This window comes from Schistocerca serialis, chromosome 9 (assembly GCF_023864345.2).
Source record: "Schistocerca serialis cubense isolate TAMUIC-IGC-003099 chromosome 9, iqSchSeri2.2, whole genome shotgun sequence".
NCBI classification, from domain to species: domain Eukaryota; kingdom Metazoa; phylum Arthropoda; class Insecta; order Orthoptera; family Acrididae; genus Schistocerca; species Schistocerca serialis.
Genome location: NC_064646.1, coordinates 387,193,576 through 387,212,266, shown reverse-complemented (window position 1 = coordinate 387,212,266; position 18,691 = coordinate 387,193,576). Strand labels below are relative to the sequence as shown.

The following is an 18,691-nucleotide window of genomic DNA, read 5'->3' as shown; positions in this document are numbered from 1 at the left end:
AGGATTGAAAAATCCTGACTCAGTTTCCAGATACATAGAACCAAAATATTGAAGTTATTCTCCTACTGATTCTAATTCTTTGCAACTCTGTTCAAAAATTTTGTTGGGGATCATACCACTATTGTTACTGGTAGGTTTGATCATCAAGCGAGTGTTACGGAAATGCTTCAGGAACTCTGGTGGAGTCTCTAGAGGAAAGGAGGCGTTCTTTTCGTGAATCACTGCTGAGGAAATTTAGAGAACCAGCATTTGAGACCAACTGCAGTAAAGTTTTACTGCCGCCAACTTACATTTTGCGGAAAACCAAAAAGATAAGAGATTAGGGCTCGTACAGAGGCATATAGGCAGTCATTTTTCCCTTGTTCTGTTTGGGAGTGGAGCAGGGAGAGACAATAATAGTTGTGGTACGAGGTACCCTCCGCTATGCACCGTATGGTGGATTGCGGAGTATGTATGTAGATCTAGACATTTTATAAGTACCCTAACTTTATAGCTGTCTATACAGATAGGTCAAAGCAGGGAGACTCTTGGCTGTTCTACAGTTTCCCAGATCATGTCCTCAAGGTCAGACTGCCTCAAGAATTTACTGTCTTCAGTGCAGAATTGTGTGCCATCTTGTGGGCACTGGACCTGACGAGACGTCCTTCCAGTGCTAAATTTCTTGTCTGTTCAGATTCTGTGAGTGCTGTCCACTCTCCATTGGTACTCAGCAGATAAAGTAATCCTAAAAATCAAGGATGCTCCCTCAGACTACAACTAGGGAAGGAGGTGTTTTTCTGCGAGGCACATGGGTTTTGCAGGGAGCTAAAGGGTAGATCTAGCAGCCTAGGTGGCGTATTCTGATCCTCTGTTATTTCAGTGTGCTGTCCCCCTGCATGCCATTACCTCACTGTTGAGGTACAAAGTCGTGTGTTGATGGGAAGAAGAGTGGCGGGAAGTGACAGTAAGCTCTGTGTAGTAAAGCTGACAACTCGGTTGTGGTGTACCTTCTTGCAGCCACATAATGATGAGGTCCTTCTTACAGAGTTTTTGCGTAGGCCACAGTCATATGACTGGCGTGGGGACCTTCCAGTGTGTGGTGCTTATGGTGTACAGCTCACTTGTATTTTCCAACCAGTGGGCTGTGGTGGATTTTCTGATTTTGTCATCTATTTTAAGTAATGTTCAAATGAATGTGTTCAGAGTTTTAAAGTTTCATGAATTGTCAAATATCTTTCACAAGCTTTTAGGGAGATGTCTTAATGTGTTAACAGGATGACAGGCTCACACACATTTTTGTAAGTAATCAGTCAGGGACATTTTTACTGTGCAGTTCTTTGTTTTTTTCTTGTTTTACTTGCATTTTAATCTCACGTACAGTTACCTTTACTTTTCCTCTGTTTTAGTTCGTGTGAGGTACTGATTTTGTGGTTGATCAGAGAGAGAGTGTGAAACAATTAGGTTTGTCACATTGGTTTGCTCCGAGTGTAAGGTTGGTGATGACTTTGCCATTAAATGCCCATAAGCTGCTTCACTCTCTCGCTCCTTCGTAACTGGATGTTGGATCAAAAAACTCCTATTGCCGGGTTCTTTAAATCTGAAGCTTGTTCATTTTTAGTTGCTGGCAAGAGTTGTTGGTTCACTAATTTTGTAGTGGTACAAACATGAGACAGTGCAAGTACACTGATCAGCTAGAATATGACTACCTACCTAATAGCCAGTAGCCCACCTCTGGCTTGGATAACAGCAGCAGTGCATTGTGGCATAAACAGTGAGACCTTGGTAAGTTTCTGGAGTTTTGGCACCAAATATGCATGCACATGCACAAAATCCCATAAATTCCGGGGAGGGGCGATGAGTTCTGATACGCTTAATCACATACCAGATGTGTTGGGTCAGGTTCAGATATGGTGAGATGGGAGACCATCACATCAATCAAAACTTCCCACTGTGTTCCTTGAACCAATCCAATCACTCTCCTGATTGTGTGGTGTGGCAGCCTCTGAATTGCTTCTACGTCCTCCCTCAATCTGACCTGATATGGATCCCAAACACTTGAGCAGTACTCAAGAATAAGTCATTAGTGTTTTGTAAGCGGTCTGTTTTACAGATGAATCACATCTTCACAAAATTCTACCAATGAACCGAAGACGACTATCCGCCTTCCCCACAACTGCCATTACATGCTTGTCCCACTTCATATCGCTCTGCAATATTACGCCCAAATATTTAATCGACGTGACTGTGTCAAGCGCTACACTACTAATGGAGTATTCAAATGTTACAGGATTCTTTTTCCTATTCATCTATTTATCTGCAGTAATTTACTTTTAACTATATTTAGAGTTAGCTGCCATTCTTTACACCAATCACAAATCCTGTCCAAGTCACCTTGTATCCTCCTACAGTCAACGACGACACCTTCCCATGCACCACAGCATCATCAGCAAACAGCCGCACATTGCTGTCCACCCTATCCAAAAGAGCATTTATGTAGATAGAAAACAACAGCAGACCTACCACACTTCCCTGGGGCACTCCAGATGATACCCTCACCTCCGATGAACACACACCATCGAGGACAACGTACTGGATTCTATTACTTAGGAAGTCTTCAAGCCGCTCATATCTGGGAACCAATCCCATATGCTCGTACCTTAGTTAGGAATCTGCAGCAGGGCCTCGAGCCAAACACTTTCCAGCAGTCAAGGAATATGGCATCCGTCTGATACCCTTCATCCATGGTTCGCAAGATATCATGTGAAAAAAAGGGGTGGGGTGAGCTGCATTTCGCATGAGCGATGCTTTTTAAAGCCATGCTGATGCATGGACAGCAACTTCTGTCTCAAGGAAATTCATTATATTCGAACTGAGAATATGTTCGAGAATCCTGCAACAAACCGATAAGGATATTGGTCTGTATTTTTGAGGAGCCATCTTTCTACCCTTCTTATATACAGGTGTCACCTGCGCTTTTTTCCAGTCCCCCAGGACTTTACGTTGGGCAAGAGATTCGCGATAAATGCAAGCTAAGTAAGGAGCCAATGCAGTAGAGTACTCTCTGTAAAACCGAAATGGAATCCTATCAGGACCTGGCGATTTATTTATTTATTTTCAACCCATTCAGCTGCTTCACAACCCCAGGGGATGTCTATCACTATGTCCTCCATACCGGAATCTGTACGAGACTCAAACGGCAGTATGTTTGTACGATCCTCCTGCATGAAAGATTTCTCAAATGCTAAATTTCAAGTTTCAGCTTTCGTTTTGCCGTCTTTCGTTGCCAGGCCAGACTGATCAGTGAGTGACTGGATGGAAGCCTTCGACTCGCTTACAGATTTTACGTAAGACCAGAATTTCCTTGGGTTTTCTGCAAGATCTTTTGTTAATGTATGATGGTGGTAGTGGTTCAATGCTTCGCACATCACACTTTTTACAGCAGCACGAATCTCTACTAACTTTTGCCTGTCCTCATTCCTGCTATCTTTCTTGTACCGCGAGTGCAACTGCCTTTGCTTCCTGAGCATTCTCCGAATTGCGATGTTAAACCACAGTGGGTCTTTTCCATCCATAATCAACTTTCTCGGCACATACTAGTCCATTGCGTGATTTACAATGTGTGTAAAATTTTCCCATAATTCTTTCAAGTACATCATACCAGAAGTAAATGAGGTCAATTCATTTACTAAGTGGGATGCTGACAACTGCTTATATGCTCTTTCTAGTAAGAATACTCTCGTAGCCTTCTTGACTAACTTTTTAACTTTTGTAACCATAGTCCTAGTGACAACATCATGATCACTAATCCCTGTCTCAACACTGACACCGTCGATGAGGTCTGGTCTGTTCGTGGCTATCAGATCTAAAACATTTCCATTATGCGTTCGCTGTCGATTTAGCTGCTGAAGACAGTTTTCGGATAATGTGTTCAAAAGTAATTCACGTGACGGCTTGTCTGTACCACCTGTAATGAATCCATAGACATCCCAGTCTATACTAGGTAGGTTGAAGTCGCCTCAGACTAATAGAGCATGATCCGGGTACTTCTGCGATACAGAATGTAGACTCCCTTTGAATGATTCTAGAACTGTCACAGTGGAACCTGGTGGGCAGTAATAACACCGAACAATTAACTTTATTTCCCCTAGCCCTGTTAAACGTGTCCAGATAACTTCACAATCACACTACTTCGACCTCAGTAGACAATATTTTTGTCAACTGCAATGAAGACACCACCTCCTACGGTGCCTAATCTGTCTTTCCAATACACGTTTCAAACCTCACTAAATGTTTCCTAACTTCCTATCTCAGGTTTCAACCAGGTCTCAGTCCCGTGAATAATTTGTGCGCCACACACTTCCTTGAGGGCAGTAAATTCAGCAACTTTATTCCGAACACTCTGAAAATTTACTGCTTATATCTTGATAGTTGAAGTGTCTTTACACTGAGCGCATCCTGATTTCCCTGCCTGCACGTCAACTGGTGAATGTTCATCAGGACACCTCGCACTGCTGCCTAGCCTAAAAACCCCGATGTGCACGCCACAAGTACTCTGCTACCCGAGTAGCCACTTCCTTTGTGTAGTGCACCCCTGACCTATCTAGGGGCGCCCTACAATTCCCCACCCAATAGCGCAAGTCTAGAAATCTGCAGCCAAGACTGTCACTGAGTCGAGAAAGCCTCTGGATGAGACCCTCCATTCAGCTCCAAATCAAAGGACCCCGATCCACTCTGGGAACGATCCTGCAAATAGAGAGCTCTGCTTGCACCCCGTGTGCCAGCCGCCTGTACGAACTGAGGATCGCCTCAGAACCCAAGCGACAGGCATCATTGGTCCCGACGTGAGCAACTACTTGCAGACGACTGCACCCCCTATGCTCGACAGCTGCAGGTAAGGCTGCCTCCGCATCTTGGATTAAAAACAGAAGCAAGAGTGCAATATTTCTGTACTGTACTAAATCGAAATTGACAGTGGGTCTCTACGTTAACCAGGGTAGCAGTTGATTAAAACCCTGGATCTGGGATCGTAATTGCTCCACACTCAAATGACTCCAGCACATGCTGCACACAGAAACAGCATTTTTGGAGCTGCAAGGAACTTACTGCTTGCTGCACCATGAGGAGCTGCCACTGGATGGCAAGTGGTAGTTCGCTGGCCTCAGCACAGAGAATTTTGTATGGGGCAGGTCCTGTAAGCACCAGTGGCTAGCCAAATATCCTGATGGTGGACAGCGTCAATGATCTTCAAATAAGATATCGCCAATCCATACACAATTTGAAGTAAAAAATGTGGCAAAGAAAGCTCACCGAGTCTCTAAAATGTCCCTCGGACACAAGTCAGATAAAAATAGAACGAGAACAATTAAAATGAACACACACACACACTGATCTGCAGAAAACTGAAAACCCTTATTTGCAGCCCACTCCTCTAAAAACAAAACAGCAATTTTTTCTGATTTAAATTTTGTAACGAAGCTCATATTTGTGTGATACAGGATAAAGCCAAGGAATCTCTAGACCACACAAACTTTAATACTGTATGGACTAGTGCTGCCTGCATTCAGCAGAAATGTGTATATTGAACACAAATGTTTATATTGATTCATGGAAGTGAATTACAAACTGAAAATTTGTACAAATTTTGCGATTGTCTACGAGAGTGGATCAAATGTGAACAAGACATTTTTAATTCCTTTATTTGCTGTTACAACGTAACTAAGTTGCCTTTGTCATCCTAAAATCATTAGCCTCTTAGTACTTCCCTTGATGATCCAACAAGACTGAACTCAGAAAAATAGGTCTGCACTGTAAAGAGGCTGGGAGAGAGCTATCTCCTTTCTTTCAATTTCTGGCAAGGGAGGAGGAGGAGGAGATTAGTTTTTAACATCCCGTCGACAACGAGGTCATTAGAGACGGAGCGCAAGCTCGGGAAGGAAATCGGCAGTGCCCTTTCAAAGGAACCATCCCGGCATTTGCCTGAAAGGATTTAGGGAAATCACGGAAAACCTAAATCAGGATGGTCGGAGACAGGATTGAACCGTCATCCTCCCAAATGCGAGTCCAGTGTGCTAACCACTGCGCCACCTCGCTCGGTTTTTTGGCAAGGGAGCTGCAACATGGGGGGCACAGATTGTCATAATGGAGACAAACTTATTTGTCAACTGGGTTATTCGCTGTGGCAAGTAACCTCATTCTAAGGGTCCCAGTAACATGCTGCACTGATGGACCAGCAGTACCATGGGGATGGGGGTGCGGAAGTGTGAAATATGCGAATTAAAGTTGGCAAGTCTGCTTTCATTAAGATTGTCTCACCCTTCCTTTACCACCCTTTGCAGGTTAGTTTTACTGTGTCAAGTAACCAAGCTTCACCACAGGTAATGATGAGTCATATCCCTGTGACTGCCAACATAACTTCATAAGACGACATTCTGAGTGTTGGGCTAAAATTCAGGGGAGGGGGGGGGGGGGGGGGGAGGGGACTAAGAAGCAATAAGATATGATATGACAGATTAAAGAAACTGTGGAAGGAATTTACTGGACTTTTCAGACAACATTGTCGTTCATATTCCTGAAGGAAAAGTGCTGGGAAAGAAAGGGGGGGGGCAGTCTAGGAAAAAGTATCAGGAAAACATTGAGTAGACAATAGTATGTGGCATTTACATGGAACAATCTAATGGCCAATGACAGGAGAGTGGTTGCATCAACAAGGCAGTAGCCTTTACAATACGAGAAGAGATTATGGTTGAGCTGCCTGCTGTGAGTTCACAAATGGATATGCTCTCATCCATAATGCTTCTCCATAGATGAAAATCTTAGCACATTTTCAATATGTTTATGGCCTCTTTTTAGCTCCGTATACTTTTACATTTTGCAAACCTGATTATACACTGCATAGTGTTAAAATTATGTGCCTGTGAAGGCCAATCGCCCACTCTCACCACTCCTAACATTCCCACCCATACTGTGTAGAAGTTGGTGGTATCCCCTCCCCCTTACCTTTTAGTCACACACACAGAATGATGTCTTACATTTGATGCTTGCTTGTGAATCCAAAATAATCTCATTTCTAATACTGTTGTGTTTAGCTACTAACCTGGACACATATCTGCAAATTCTGCCTAATGTTTGCAGTCAGCATAGCTTTTAAGCATTCAAGTGAATCCTCCACAGAAAGGGTGCCAAAATACCCAACAAGCCACTCTGGGTTCAGCAAGTGTGTGTGGACAACAGCTCGTTTTATGTCATACAGATCTGAAAAAAGAATATTAATTATAGGTATGACTTTTTCACATGAGCACATATTGACAAAGTTAAAGAAAAATGCAGAGAAGTGAGTGTGCAAAATAAACCTTCAAAAGGGCATATGAAATATACTATAGTCAAGATGTTTGAAGTCCCCAGACAGCTCACAGCACTGTTGCCAGTTTTCAACTTTCTTAACAGCAATGAAGTGTAGCCCTTCAGATATTTACAAAATTTTGTAATATTACTGGTCAGGGTAGGCATCCGGAGCTGCCATATCCAGCCCACTTCAACTGTCTAGGATCTACTTACACCAACTCAACTATAAACCAAAGTCATTTTAAAATAAATCTTTCACACCTGAATGTGCAGATTACCGTTTGCAACAAACCCACAAAACATCTGTAAAGCTTCATTAGAATGGTCATGGAATTTTTAGAAGTGAAAATTGTTAAACCTAGGGTTGTATGACATCCCTTTACAGCAAATTGTACCTTACAAAATATCAAAACTTTTGTCACTGCAAGAAGTCACTTTGTAGCTATTGATGTTTAATTAGCTCAGATTTAAATGCATTTTGACAATATGCTAGTAGTATCAGCCCTCACTTTCTTGGCCATTTAGTGGAGACACTGATGCAAAAGTGAGTAAGTTAAGGAACAATTTAGTTATACATTAAATGAAAACGTCTAGTGCCACTAAAATAAGCAGTGCACAGTTCAATAAATCTAGAAAGAGTGCGATTATAAAGACACTATTAAGGCAACAAGGAGGAAGCGAGGAAACAGACCCTTCCTGACATTTCATTTTTGTGACAGCATAGTCAGGAATTATTTTTCTGCCTGAGGTTATGTTTATTGTTGGAGAAGATACTGTCAGAAGCACAGGCTATGGGTATGTCCACAATGTTCATTTCAGAAAGTGAATATTTTCACATTAATCACATACTGCCAGACAACTTGTCAAGCATAGCAGTTTTGTCTATGGGCTACTGCATAGTGTTATGATTAAAATTCAGAGAAAATATACATCTACATTCTACAAACCACCTTGTAGTGGATGTCAGTGGCTACAACCCACTGTACTACACATTAGGGTTGCTTCCTGTTTTATTCACATATGGAACATGGGAAAGCTTACTGTTTAAAATGCCACTGTCTACACTGATTAATCACCTTCTTTAGGGTGTGCATTATGGAGGTAGTTTATTCCTCAAATCATCAGTTAAAATCCCTTCTTTTAACATTACGTATGCTTTCTCAGTATAGTTTGTGTCTTATCTTAATTGGTGTGTAAGTGTCTGCCAGTTAGTTTCTTCAGCATCTCTGACACACCCACTAATCAAACCACCCTGGGACTGGGGTGCTTGCTCTGTATCTGATCAATAATCCTTGTTAGTCTGATTTGGAACTTTTCCCGCACACTAGCAATATTCTAGGATGGGACACACAAGTGTTTTGTGGACAATCCTTTGTAGGCTGACTGTATTTATTTATTTATTTAGTGTTCTACAACTAAATCTAGGCCTGCCACCTGCTTTACCTACAACTGAACCTACATGAAAACTTTCCCATTCCTACAAAATTTTACACTCAGCTATGGGTTACCAGAGTCAATAACTGCATCATCTGCTGAAAGTCTGACTGCAAGGTTATTGGTATATGACATGAACTATTTTCTATCACACTTCCCTAGGACACACCTGAAGTTATTTTGAACATCAGTCAATGACATGCCATCTAAGGTAACTTGCTGCATCGTCCTCACAAAAAAATTCTAAATCTAGTCACAAATTTCACTTGATACCCCATCCAACTGAACTTTTGATAACCATATGTCATTTGAAGAAAGTAAGGTGAGCATCGTAAGAGCTGTGTTCTCTGGATCTTTACTGGTCAGCATGGAGGTAATTCTGTCCGAGACTTCACTTCAATACGTTTGAGGCCTGACTGTTGCTCGACTCTACAAAAAATGAATGTCAAGGATATTTGAGAGTAGTTCCGTGGATCACATTGGGTACTCTTCTCTTACACAGGTGTGACTTGTCATTTCCTCTAACTTCTGTCCATCCCCGTTAGCTGAGTGGTCAACAAGGCAGAATGCCACACCAAGGGGCTCTGGCTCGATTCCCAGCTGGGGCAGGTGATTTTCTCCACTCAGGGACTGGGTATCGTGTTATTTCATCTACAGCTCCGATGTGCAAGTCGCCCAATGTGGCATCTAATGCAATAAGTACTTGGCCTCAGTGGCTGGACTTCCTCGAATGGGAGACTCCTGGCCCCACAATGACATATGCCCATTTCCAATTTTATCCTTTAACTTCTGAACACAGTCTTTTGTTCAAGGGAGCTTCATAGATTGTAGTTCATGGAGAGAAAACTCAGTCGCCTATTTAGAGTAAAACATGATCATGATTACTTCAGGCCCTGGAGCTTTGTTCAGTTTTAATGATTTCACTGTGTGTCAACACTGCTAACACACGCTTCATCTTTACAGTGGTATGAACATTAAATTTGAGCAATACCCTAAGTCATCCTTTTTGAAAGGACATTTGAAAACTGAGTCAAGCTTTTCTGCTTTTTCTTTGCTACCCTAAATTTCACTTCCTGTCTCTTCCATTTGTGACTGGACACTCACTTTACAAACTAACAGAATTTCTCTGGGTTTTGTAGAAGATATCCTCACAAAATTTTGCTACAGCAGTCGTTTAATGATTCATGCCTTGCTCTCTACAGCAAAGAGTGTTTCATTCACCACCTCTCTGAAGCCCAGTACTTTGTTTCATACCTATCATACACAATAGCCCATTTCTTTACAGCATTTGTGTATCATGGAGGGCTCTGATCATTAACTGTTTTATTTGGTATGTATTTATGCAGTGCAAGGTCAACTTTTATTTTAAACTTTAGCTACCATCCATCTATATGCTCCCTCCAGAGCTAAGTATTTCTATTTCCTCACCAAGATGGCAAAGCTTTTTTATAAACAAGGGTAGTTTAATATGTCTGCTAAATTTCCATGAAAGAAAGGATCATTTTCGTTGCAGCTTTTGGTTGGTGAGCTTTATTATTCCAAGCATCACAAAGAATTTCAACAATGTACAGCAAACAGTTCATTGTTGACAGCTCTGAATTGGTCGGCATGTTGACTTATTGAAAATGTGAAGGGCTGGACTGCGACCCAAATCAAGACAGACCTGGATGAACATGTGGATACTGCAACATCAGTGACTACCACACACTGTTGATTTTAAATGTGGTCTGACAACAATGAAGAACACTTCAGCAGTCCAACTGAGGTCACCACAAAGAAAACTATTCACAAAATCCATGTCAAGGTAATACATGACCACCGAATAATTTGTCCGACTGCCAAGACTAGGCATCTCAATTGAGCGAGTGCATAATACCATGCACAGAAAATTTGCTATGAAGATGTGCGAGATGTGGGTGCCATGATTGCTCACCATCCACCAGAAGTGCATCCAGCCCAGCATTTCGGTGATATTTAATCACAGTCTATGAGTGACTGTTGCACTGATGTGCGACTTAATGAAACCTGGTCCATCACTATACACCAGAGTCAAAACGACAGACAAAGGCTGCTGATAGTGCGCTGAAGATGGCGAAGATCATTTCATCACCTGTTAAAGTGATGGCCACTTTTGAAATTTCCATGGAATAATCTTCACATTATTGGAAAAGGCAAAACCAGAAAGCAACTACTATGCTTCATTACTGGATCATTTGGAACTTACATTTGCTGAACAGACTGCTGCTGGCACATCAAAAATGTTTTCACCAGAATAATGCTCCATCCACACAGCAGTGATAACAATGGCAACACTGCATGGATTGGGATTTGATTTGGTTCCTCATCCACCCTACTCACCACACTTGGTCCCAATTGAATTCCCTGTTCCCTAACTTTAAACATTGGTTCACTGAGAAAAAATTTTAATCGTGCAGTCAATGTGTATTTCTCACAGTTTTTGACAGATCCTATTTTTCCGGCAGAAGATCTACGAAGGAGACCGACGAGAAGTTAGACGAGTTTTACGAAACATTTTTCCTTGCTTTTTTACTAGACTTATCAAACCATCCTCTCAGTTTACTGAGCATATGAAACTTGCTATCTGTTTTAATTGCCCTTTGATGACCAATGTTGCTGCAACTGCTTCATGGTTACTGATACCAGTTTCAATGTGGAAATCCTGAAAGAATCATGTCTATTTATTGGTAACAGAAATAACAGACTTCCACAATTGGGGGAACTTCTGCACTACTGAACTTGGGATCTCTCTAACTTTTGGTTATAACATGGGATGGGTCTAATTGTTGACAGAAGGCCCCAATTTCAGCTTTATGCTTATCTTTGATAGTGCATCTTCCCCAAACAATTTCTCACACAGTTCCAGTTTCTATTGTAGTGTATTTTTTTTACTGTGACAAATGCACCATGCATTTCCCCATTAGCCATTCCTTTCGAAATATGCTGAATTTTTTCCCCAAAGAATCTCACTGCTGTCGGCTTTGGGTTTACATCAGATCATTAGGTAAATGAATACCATTACTCTAACGAACGAAGGCCACACTAGTCAAGTGCTCAAGAGGCACTAATGTTTCTTGTGCTGTATTTAACTGGCACATGGAGTGACATCTCTTACCAGTGGTACCAGCTAGCTACACCACACCACCCAATGTGTGGAACTGCAGCATGAGCTATGACACTTGCCACCTGCTTGACTGCAGCACCAATAAGGCATGCGGTACATTTTCTGTATGATCTTTTCCCACATTTCATCCCCCTTATGCAGTAACTATAATAAAAATGTCATTATTAGCTTAATGTGTGATGCATCCTGCATTGCAGGTTGTTTATGAAGTCTGCTTCATCTCAAACCAGCTGCCTCACAGCATTAGCTCCTGCCAGTCTGGCAGCCTTCTGCGTTATCTCCATGCCCGGAAACTTTCCTCATGAAAGAGATAGTGAAACCTATATCAAAATCTGTAGAGTAGTTCTTGAGATTAGCACAAACATATGAACAGATACCACAGCTGGGGACTTTGTATACGTATGGATGTAAACTAATATGGACAACATTTGGCACAGTCGATGCTCGTCTTTTGAACTAATACTTCGTTTATGGTGACATGCAGAAAATTGTTTATTTACCACAGTGACGATGAAAAACCATTTATAATGTATTTCACACATTATTATTCTGGCTTTTTTTTGGGCACATGAAGGATGAGCCAACTCGAAACATATCAACACTTCAGTTTAATTTTGCATGGGCACAGCTCCCTCATTCTTATTGTATTTATTTTTGTTGGAGTTTCCTCTACATATGGTGTTCTTTATCTGTAGTGTTTTATAAAAATCTATATGTAATGCAAGTACAATAATTAAGTTCTGTTTAACAGCAACATTTAAATGACTGGCCATAATTTGTCAAATTGTAGTCTATGATGCTGTACTTGATCTATATGAAGCCTTGAACTCATGAGTAGTCACTGCATTTCATTTTGTATTGACACCTCTTCACTGTGATAGTAAATTAAATTTTCCTTAAAAAGGGAAAGTATTAATGGCCGAGCTTATAATGACCAGTTACAAAAACTTTAATTCTTTGTAGATTTATATGACTACATGCTAATTTTCTAGTGAGCACAAAAGTGTCCAGAGCTCTTCAGTCCCTCAATCTAAGAATGATGCATGCCAAAGTACAGATGTCCACTGAGACCTACTTCTGACCTAGATGAGAGATTCATAACAGAAAAAGTGAGAACGCTATTAACAAAATGGACTATTTTTGCCAATAATAAAAAACAGATGAAGCTTTTAAGGAAGTCAGCAGACTGCTCTGCATGCAACAGGAAATTTACCACCCCTGATCCATTACTATCCTACAGAGTGCGACACACAATAGAGAACTGGGTGCAGCAGAAAGGAGGCAAACCGAAGATGAAAGCGATTAAACAGAGCAAAATAAGGACGAAAGAATAGCCTGGTCATGCAGGTAGCGTCTGTGATCCCCAGACAGTAAGAGATGCCCCATCCCCAGTCACCCTACCACTGCTCTGGAAGTCAGTCAAAACCTTATAACTGAAAATGAAAACCACCTTTACAAAGAACACTGAGAACCAGGTAAACAACCCATGAATTGTCCACCTACATCAGAAGCAGTGAGTACAGAAGTCTGTACTCATCATGGAGCACTAACAGGATAGGGGCTTTCCATCAAGGTATGAGCTACCGTCTTACAAGGCTACACAACCAAAATGTGAGGACGGCTCATTACACAACAGAAAACTATGGAATAACCTAGTATGACAAATGTGGAGACAACATAGGACTGCTGATTCCTTCCAGAAGTGGAAGGAGGAGTGCTATGCTGCAGTAGTGTCCTTGATTATCTGTTATTAGAAGGGGCAGTAACCCATCAGATGTCGTCCCGCTTCCAAGTGATCAGAGCTCTCATGTGCACCAACAAATTGGCTACTGGTATCAGCAAAGTGAACAGGGAGTTGGTAAGTCATCCTCTAACCAGTCAGCCAGTTCATTGCCATGATACCCACATGATGTCACACAACAACAACTACTGAGCGGTCAGGACAACAGAGGTCTGCGAGAAGATTGTGAATTGCGAGACTAAAATGTCGCAAGAAGAGTATCAGTCAATATTCTGGAAACAGCTCACTGAGCCAGTTCATACTGACACACAGTCAATGGACAGCAGTTTAATAAAATAGAGGGCTCTGCTAATGGCCATCAGTTCTGCAGTATATATACTACACGTTCTTGGCAGCAAATGGCACTCCTTACTGGCATGCAGTGTAAAAACATATCCAGTCATCCACAGTTTTAAAGCCATTTGTGTGAAAGATGGCAGCACCCTGAAAATTTTTAAATGACGCAACAGATGCCAGGAGGTCACAAGGGCAGCCAAGACTTTAAAACCTTTGAAGAGAATGTTCCTAATCCATGGCCTAGGTACTATCCCTGGGCGAGTGAAGAAGAAAACAGAGGGAATACAATCCAGGGAGGGGAGAGAGAGATCTTGCCAGAAGGAACCAAGGCACATTGCAATTGCTAATCCCAGGCCGAGGGCTAGAATCCTGAGCGACACCCCTCACGTGTCAAGAGAATGTGATACGTGGCTTGATTGGACAATAGTTTAATGGCAACTACATAGGAAACCAAGAGCTGGTAATGTGGAATCTGAAGAGGGGAAGATCCACTTGGGCAAGAAGATTCTACAGGAATAGTTTGAAAGACAACAATGGGCAGACACTTCATGGGTTTGGCAGTTTCAAAGCTGAAGTTGCCACTAGGTCATAAGCCTGCAACCACAATCCAGTCTGGACAGTATCAGGACCTAGTGAACACAGATAAAATGAAACAATCTACACTGCAAGTTGTGTGGAGTAGGAAGGAGAGATCATTAAGTTTCCATATGCTGCTAGTCTTCAGCTGATGAAAATAGGCAGCTAGGTCAGCTTTCTGTCAAAAAGAAGGCTACAACATCCAGACGCTAGGTATCTGAGTTCTAGGTCAGGCTGGACTGTGGCAGATAGTGCTAATATATGACCATGTTGTGTAGGAGAGAACTGGAAACCATGGAAAGACCTCATACAGAGGCCTGCTGGATGGCACCTTCAAGCTGGCATTCAGCTGGGGCGTGGGGGAGGGGGTGGTGCTACCACTGTGCACATTGTTTACTCTTGCCTAAAATTTATACCTGGCTGTCTACTTTTTTAAGTCTGATTCAGTTTTTACAGCAAGATGCATGTGTCGTCATCTTTGGTGTATGTAGCTGAGATATTCATCACAGACCAAAATTAATTACCTGGTGTCAAATATTGTGGTCTGTTACTGGAACAAAAAGCCTTTCACACAACACTGAATTTTGATGCAACTTTCGCATTTGGGCACAATTTAAGGTTCAAAGATATCCACAAAGACATTTAATAGAAGTAGTTGACAGTAATGTGGAGGGTATTAGCATTCACTTTTCTACTGAATGAGCTTTAACACCCACTTTTATGCTATCTCAGTTAACATGGAACAATGTTCGCATATTCATGATTAAATGGTTTACCCGTTTCAGCTGTATCAGAAAGTGCACCACATTTATTTTTTAAGCACTGTCAGAATTCAACCAACTTTCCCCATGGAACCTGTTTATTGAACATTAAAACAGGATGATTTATCTGGAGGTAAAACATGAAGCTTGAAAGCCTGCACTGTACTTAATACTTTTATTAACTGGAATTTTGAAATTTTTTACTTCTGGGACATTAAGTAATGCAAAAACTTAACAGTTTGGAAAATGTATAAATTGTTGTCACATAGAATCACTGCAGCCAACAGCACTGCTATGTAACAATGGACATATATTTTGTATTGCAATATAGTATGAATAGCATGTTCAGATTACATGAAATGCCAGTGGACATTTAAACACAAGGAAAAACTTGCACTGGCAATGTATGGATCTTCCTACTCTAAGTGGTTATTTCTTGTAAAAACCCGTGATTACTAAACTAGACACTGTACTTTGGAGACATTTTTGTGCTTAATCTGGCACAATTTTTCAGTGTTATCAATGTACTGAAAATAATTGACAGGAAAGAATTAGTCTGCCTTTTACTTGCATAAGTTTTAGTAAAAAACTAAATGTTACATACCTGTATAATGCTCTAGTGCTCTTTGCAAAAGGCCAGCTTTCTCACAGAGCTGTGCTATATGGGCTCTGTCGTAATGCGTGAACATTTGATTGCTGAGTATTGCATCAGCAACCTGGGGAAGATTCCAATTCATACAATAACATTATTGTAAATTGTTATGCAACATGTAATAGTGTCTCGTATACACCATGTGTTTTTTACCTGTGGTGCTGACATCAAATTCATTTCCAACAATCTTGTCTGTAATGGTCCTTCAGCAGGCCTATTATTTTTCAGAGCGTCCAATAAGAAGGCTGTGCACTGTGGTACCATGTTTTGCTCCATGAAGATGTCCACGATCTGTAAAATTCACATACAATACTATCTTGCCTCTTATTCAGATTAGTGTATCACACTTAATGTTGAATGAGTGCCCAACTGAAACCCAACCACAAAATAGTAAACGCTGTGCGTGTGGCTGGAAAGTACATATTAACTGGTGGAGTAGGGATGAAATGCTTGTTTAGTTTTGTGTCCAGTAGTTAGAACAAGAAAATCCAATCTCATGCTAAATGAAGTCTGTGACAGACTACTTCACACTATCCAATTTGAAAAGCAAAATGCACACAATATTAAGTACATTTTATAAAAGCACAAAGTGAATGCATAGCCATGCATATCTTTTAGGTTCTTATAAGGGAGCTCACAAATTTAACCCCCACCCCCACCCCACTAAATGTTAAAGATGTTTAGTTTCTGAAAAAAAATTTTAAGTAGTAGGAAAAACAGTAACTAATGATCTTTTTCTTCCAATCTTAGTATTTATATTAAGATTGGTTCAACTACGCAAACTATTTTAACATCTATTTTTAAGCTGAAGCACAAGTGGTTTATACTCATACTGTTTAATTCATCACAACAATCAGTGTGTGAACAGCCAAATTATTAGTATAATCATTGCAAACACACTTGTTACTTCAAGATACATGCCACAGTACACAACAACAGGTGGTTTACCTGATTTATATCTGCAAGAGGTTCATCATCTTGGACTAACATTTGCGCAAAAGTAACTCCCTGGTCAGGATTTATGCGCATAACATTTCTCAGTAGGAATATGTAGTCTGGGGTGTAACCCACTTTTTTGGCATACAACACTATCTTCTGGAACTGGCCAGTCTCAGCAAAACACTGGATGACCTGCAAAAAATTTAAGAATAAATTATTATTTGCAAGCTAATCTGAGAATTTTTGTTGACTGAAATTTATGCAATATCTTTGACAAATACAAGACTGACTGAGGAAATGTAGGAAGCTATTAAACAAGGAATTACGCACACATTAGTAATCTCTATAGCTACCAAATGTGCAGTGAACCCTGGCAAATACAACTAATTTTACTTGGATAAGGGTGACAATATTAAATAGTTTGACATTAATTTGAATGAAGTAATACCGGAAGTGCAAGGCAAGAGATCCCATTAGAATGGTGGTAATGTGTACGAATCAAGAAAATCTTGCAAAAATAGCTTTTTCAGCACCCTCGAAGTGTAAATTGCAACTATGAAATAAAACGGGGTGGGGGTAGGGAGCAGAATTTTCTGTTTAATGATGTTTTAACACAACAAAAGTTCAAACCACATTATGTATTAGTCTTACAAGGTAGTTTGATTTGTGTTAATTTAATACAAATTTAACCACTTTTTATATGAAAGTTAAGTTACTGGGAAATTTATATTAGGAACAACTGTTTATGTCTAAGTACAATGTTTACTTATTTAAGTAACTTTACTGGCTACGTACCTTATTGGGAACGTTAGCTCTCAGATATACTGACAACGCTAACGTGGGATCCGCCTGCTTTACCAGATCTCCAAGCTCTTCTGAGCACTCTAGTTTATCTTCTTTCAGCCACTTTTCCAATAATTGTTTACGGCCTTGCTGTAGGACAGGCCTACACAGTTCCAGACTTTCATATTTGTTTAATTGCCCCTGAAAAACATACCTTTTAAAATTACAGTTTGTTACAGCCACCACGTCACACACTTAATTCTACATAAAATCTTCTAGTTCACTACTTAAAACCAATTGCATGCACAAAGTCTCACTGAATGACGTGTGTCTTCTGCAACTAAGGACACACACGAATGTACCCAGAATACCAACAAATCTCCTTTCAGTTTTTAGCAGAATATTTACTGCACTCTTTTCAACTGTAATACATGTTCTTAGAAGTCTTTTCTCCTTATTTTTAATTTAAAACTGTTTCTTTAATCTCACCTGGTCCAATAAAATACCAAAATACTGCAACAGAGGAGAAGTCTGACCCTGCGGTGTAGGTACTTGCTGGAAACGCTGAATAGTCTGTGGTGTTCGCAAAATTCCTTTTGGTGCATTTGCAGCAACCTTAAAAATTTGGATTCATATATCGGTATTAATTTATGGATTGGGGTACAACTATAGATCATCATATTTTAAAATTCAGCAACGAACTAGGTCCTTACTAATTAAATATACCTTGGCAGCCTCTGCATACTGCCCATTTTGGAACAGTAGATTAAATTTTCTAACAAACAAATCCTCCGCACCAGCAAGATTATTACGTACAGCCATACGCAAAGCCAAATCTGGATTCTGCAGTACACTATTTATGTAAGGTATTATATTGTCTTCTTCAACACTCACAGACAGCACCTGTAACAGTAAGTTTTACTGTATCTTTTCTGAACTGTGTTATTGTGTGAACTAACGCATCTTTTCTTTGTCTACAACAAGGAGACAATTAACTGGCAGATCTG

General features: G+C 40.6%; 1 protein-coding gene across 1 annotated transcript in view; it reads right to left on the bottom strand.

Moving 5' to 3' along the window:
* Positions 1-18,691, bottom strand: part of LOC126418454 (clathrin heavy chain) — a 149,340-nt gene that overhangs the window by 37,395 nt on the left and 93,254 nt on the right. Inside the window, exons 8-14 of the mRNA XM_050085220.1 lie at positions 18,411-18,587; positions 18,174-18,299; positions 17,697-17,885; positions 16,911-17,093; positions 16,116-16,253; positions 15,915-16,026; positions 7,073-7,230 (exon numbers count right to left, since the gene is read on the bottom strand). Of these exons, the coding sequence (XP_049941177.1) occupies positions 7,073-7,230; positions 15,915-16,026; positions 16,116-16,253; positions 16,911-17,093; positions 17,697-17,885; positions 18,174-18,299; positions 18,411-18,587 (1,083 nt within the window). The remainder of the gene's footprint in view (positions 1-7,072; positions 7,231-15,914; positions 16,027-16,115; positions 16,254-16,910; positions 17,094-17,696; positions 17,886-18,173; positions 18,300-18,410; positions 18,588-18,691) is intronic.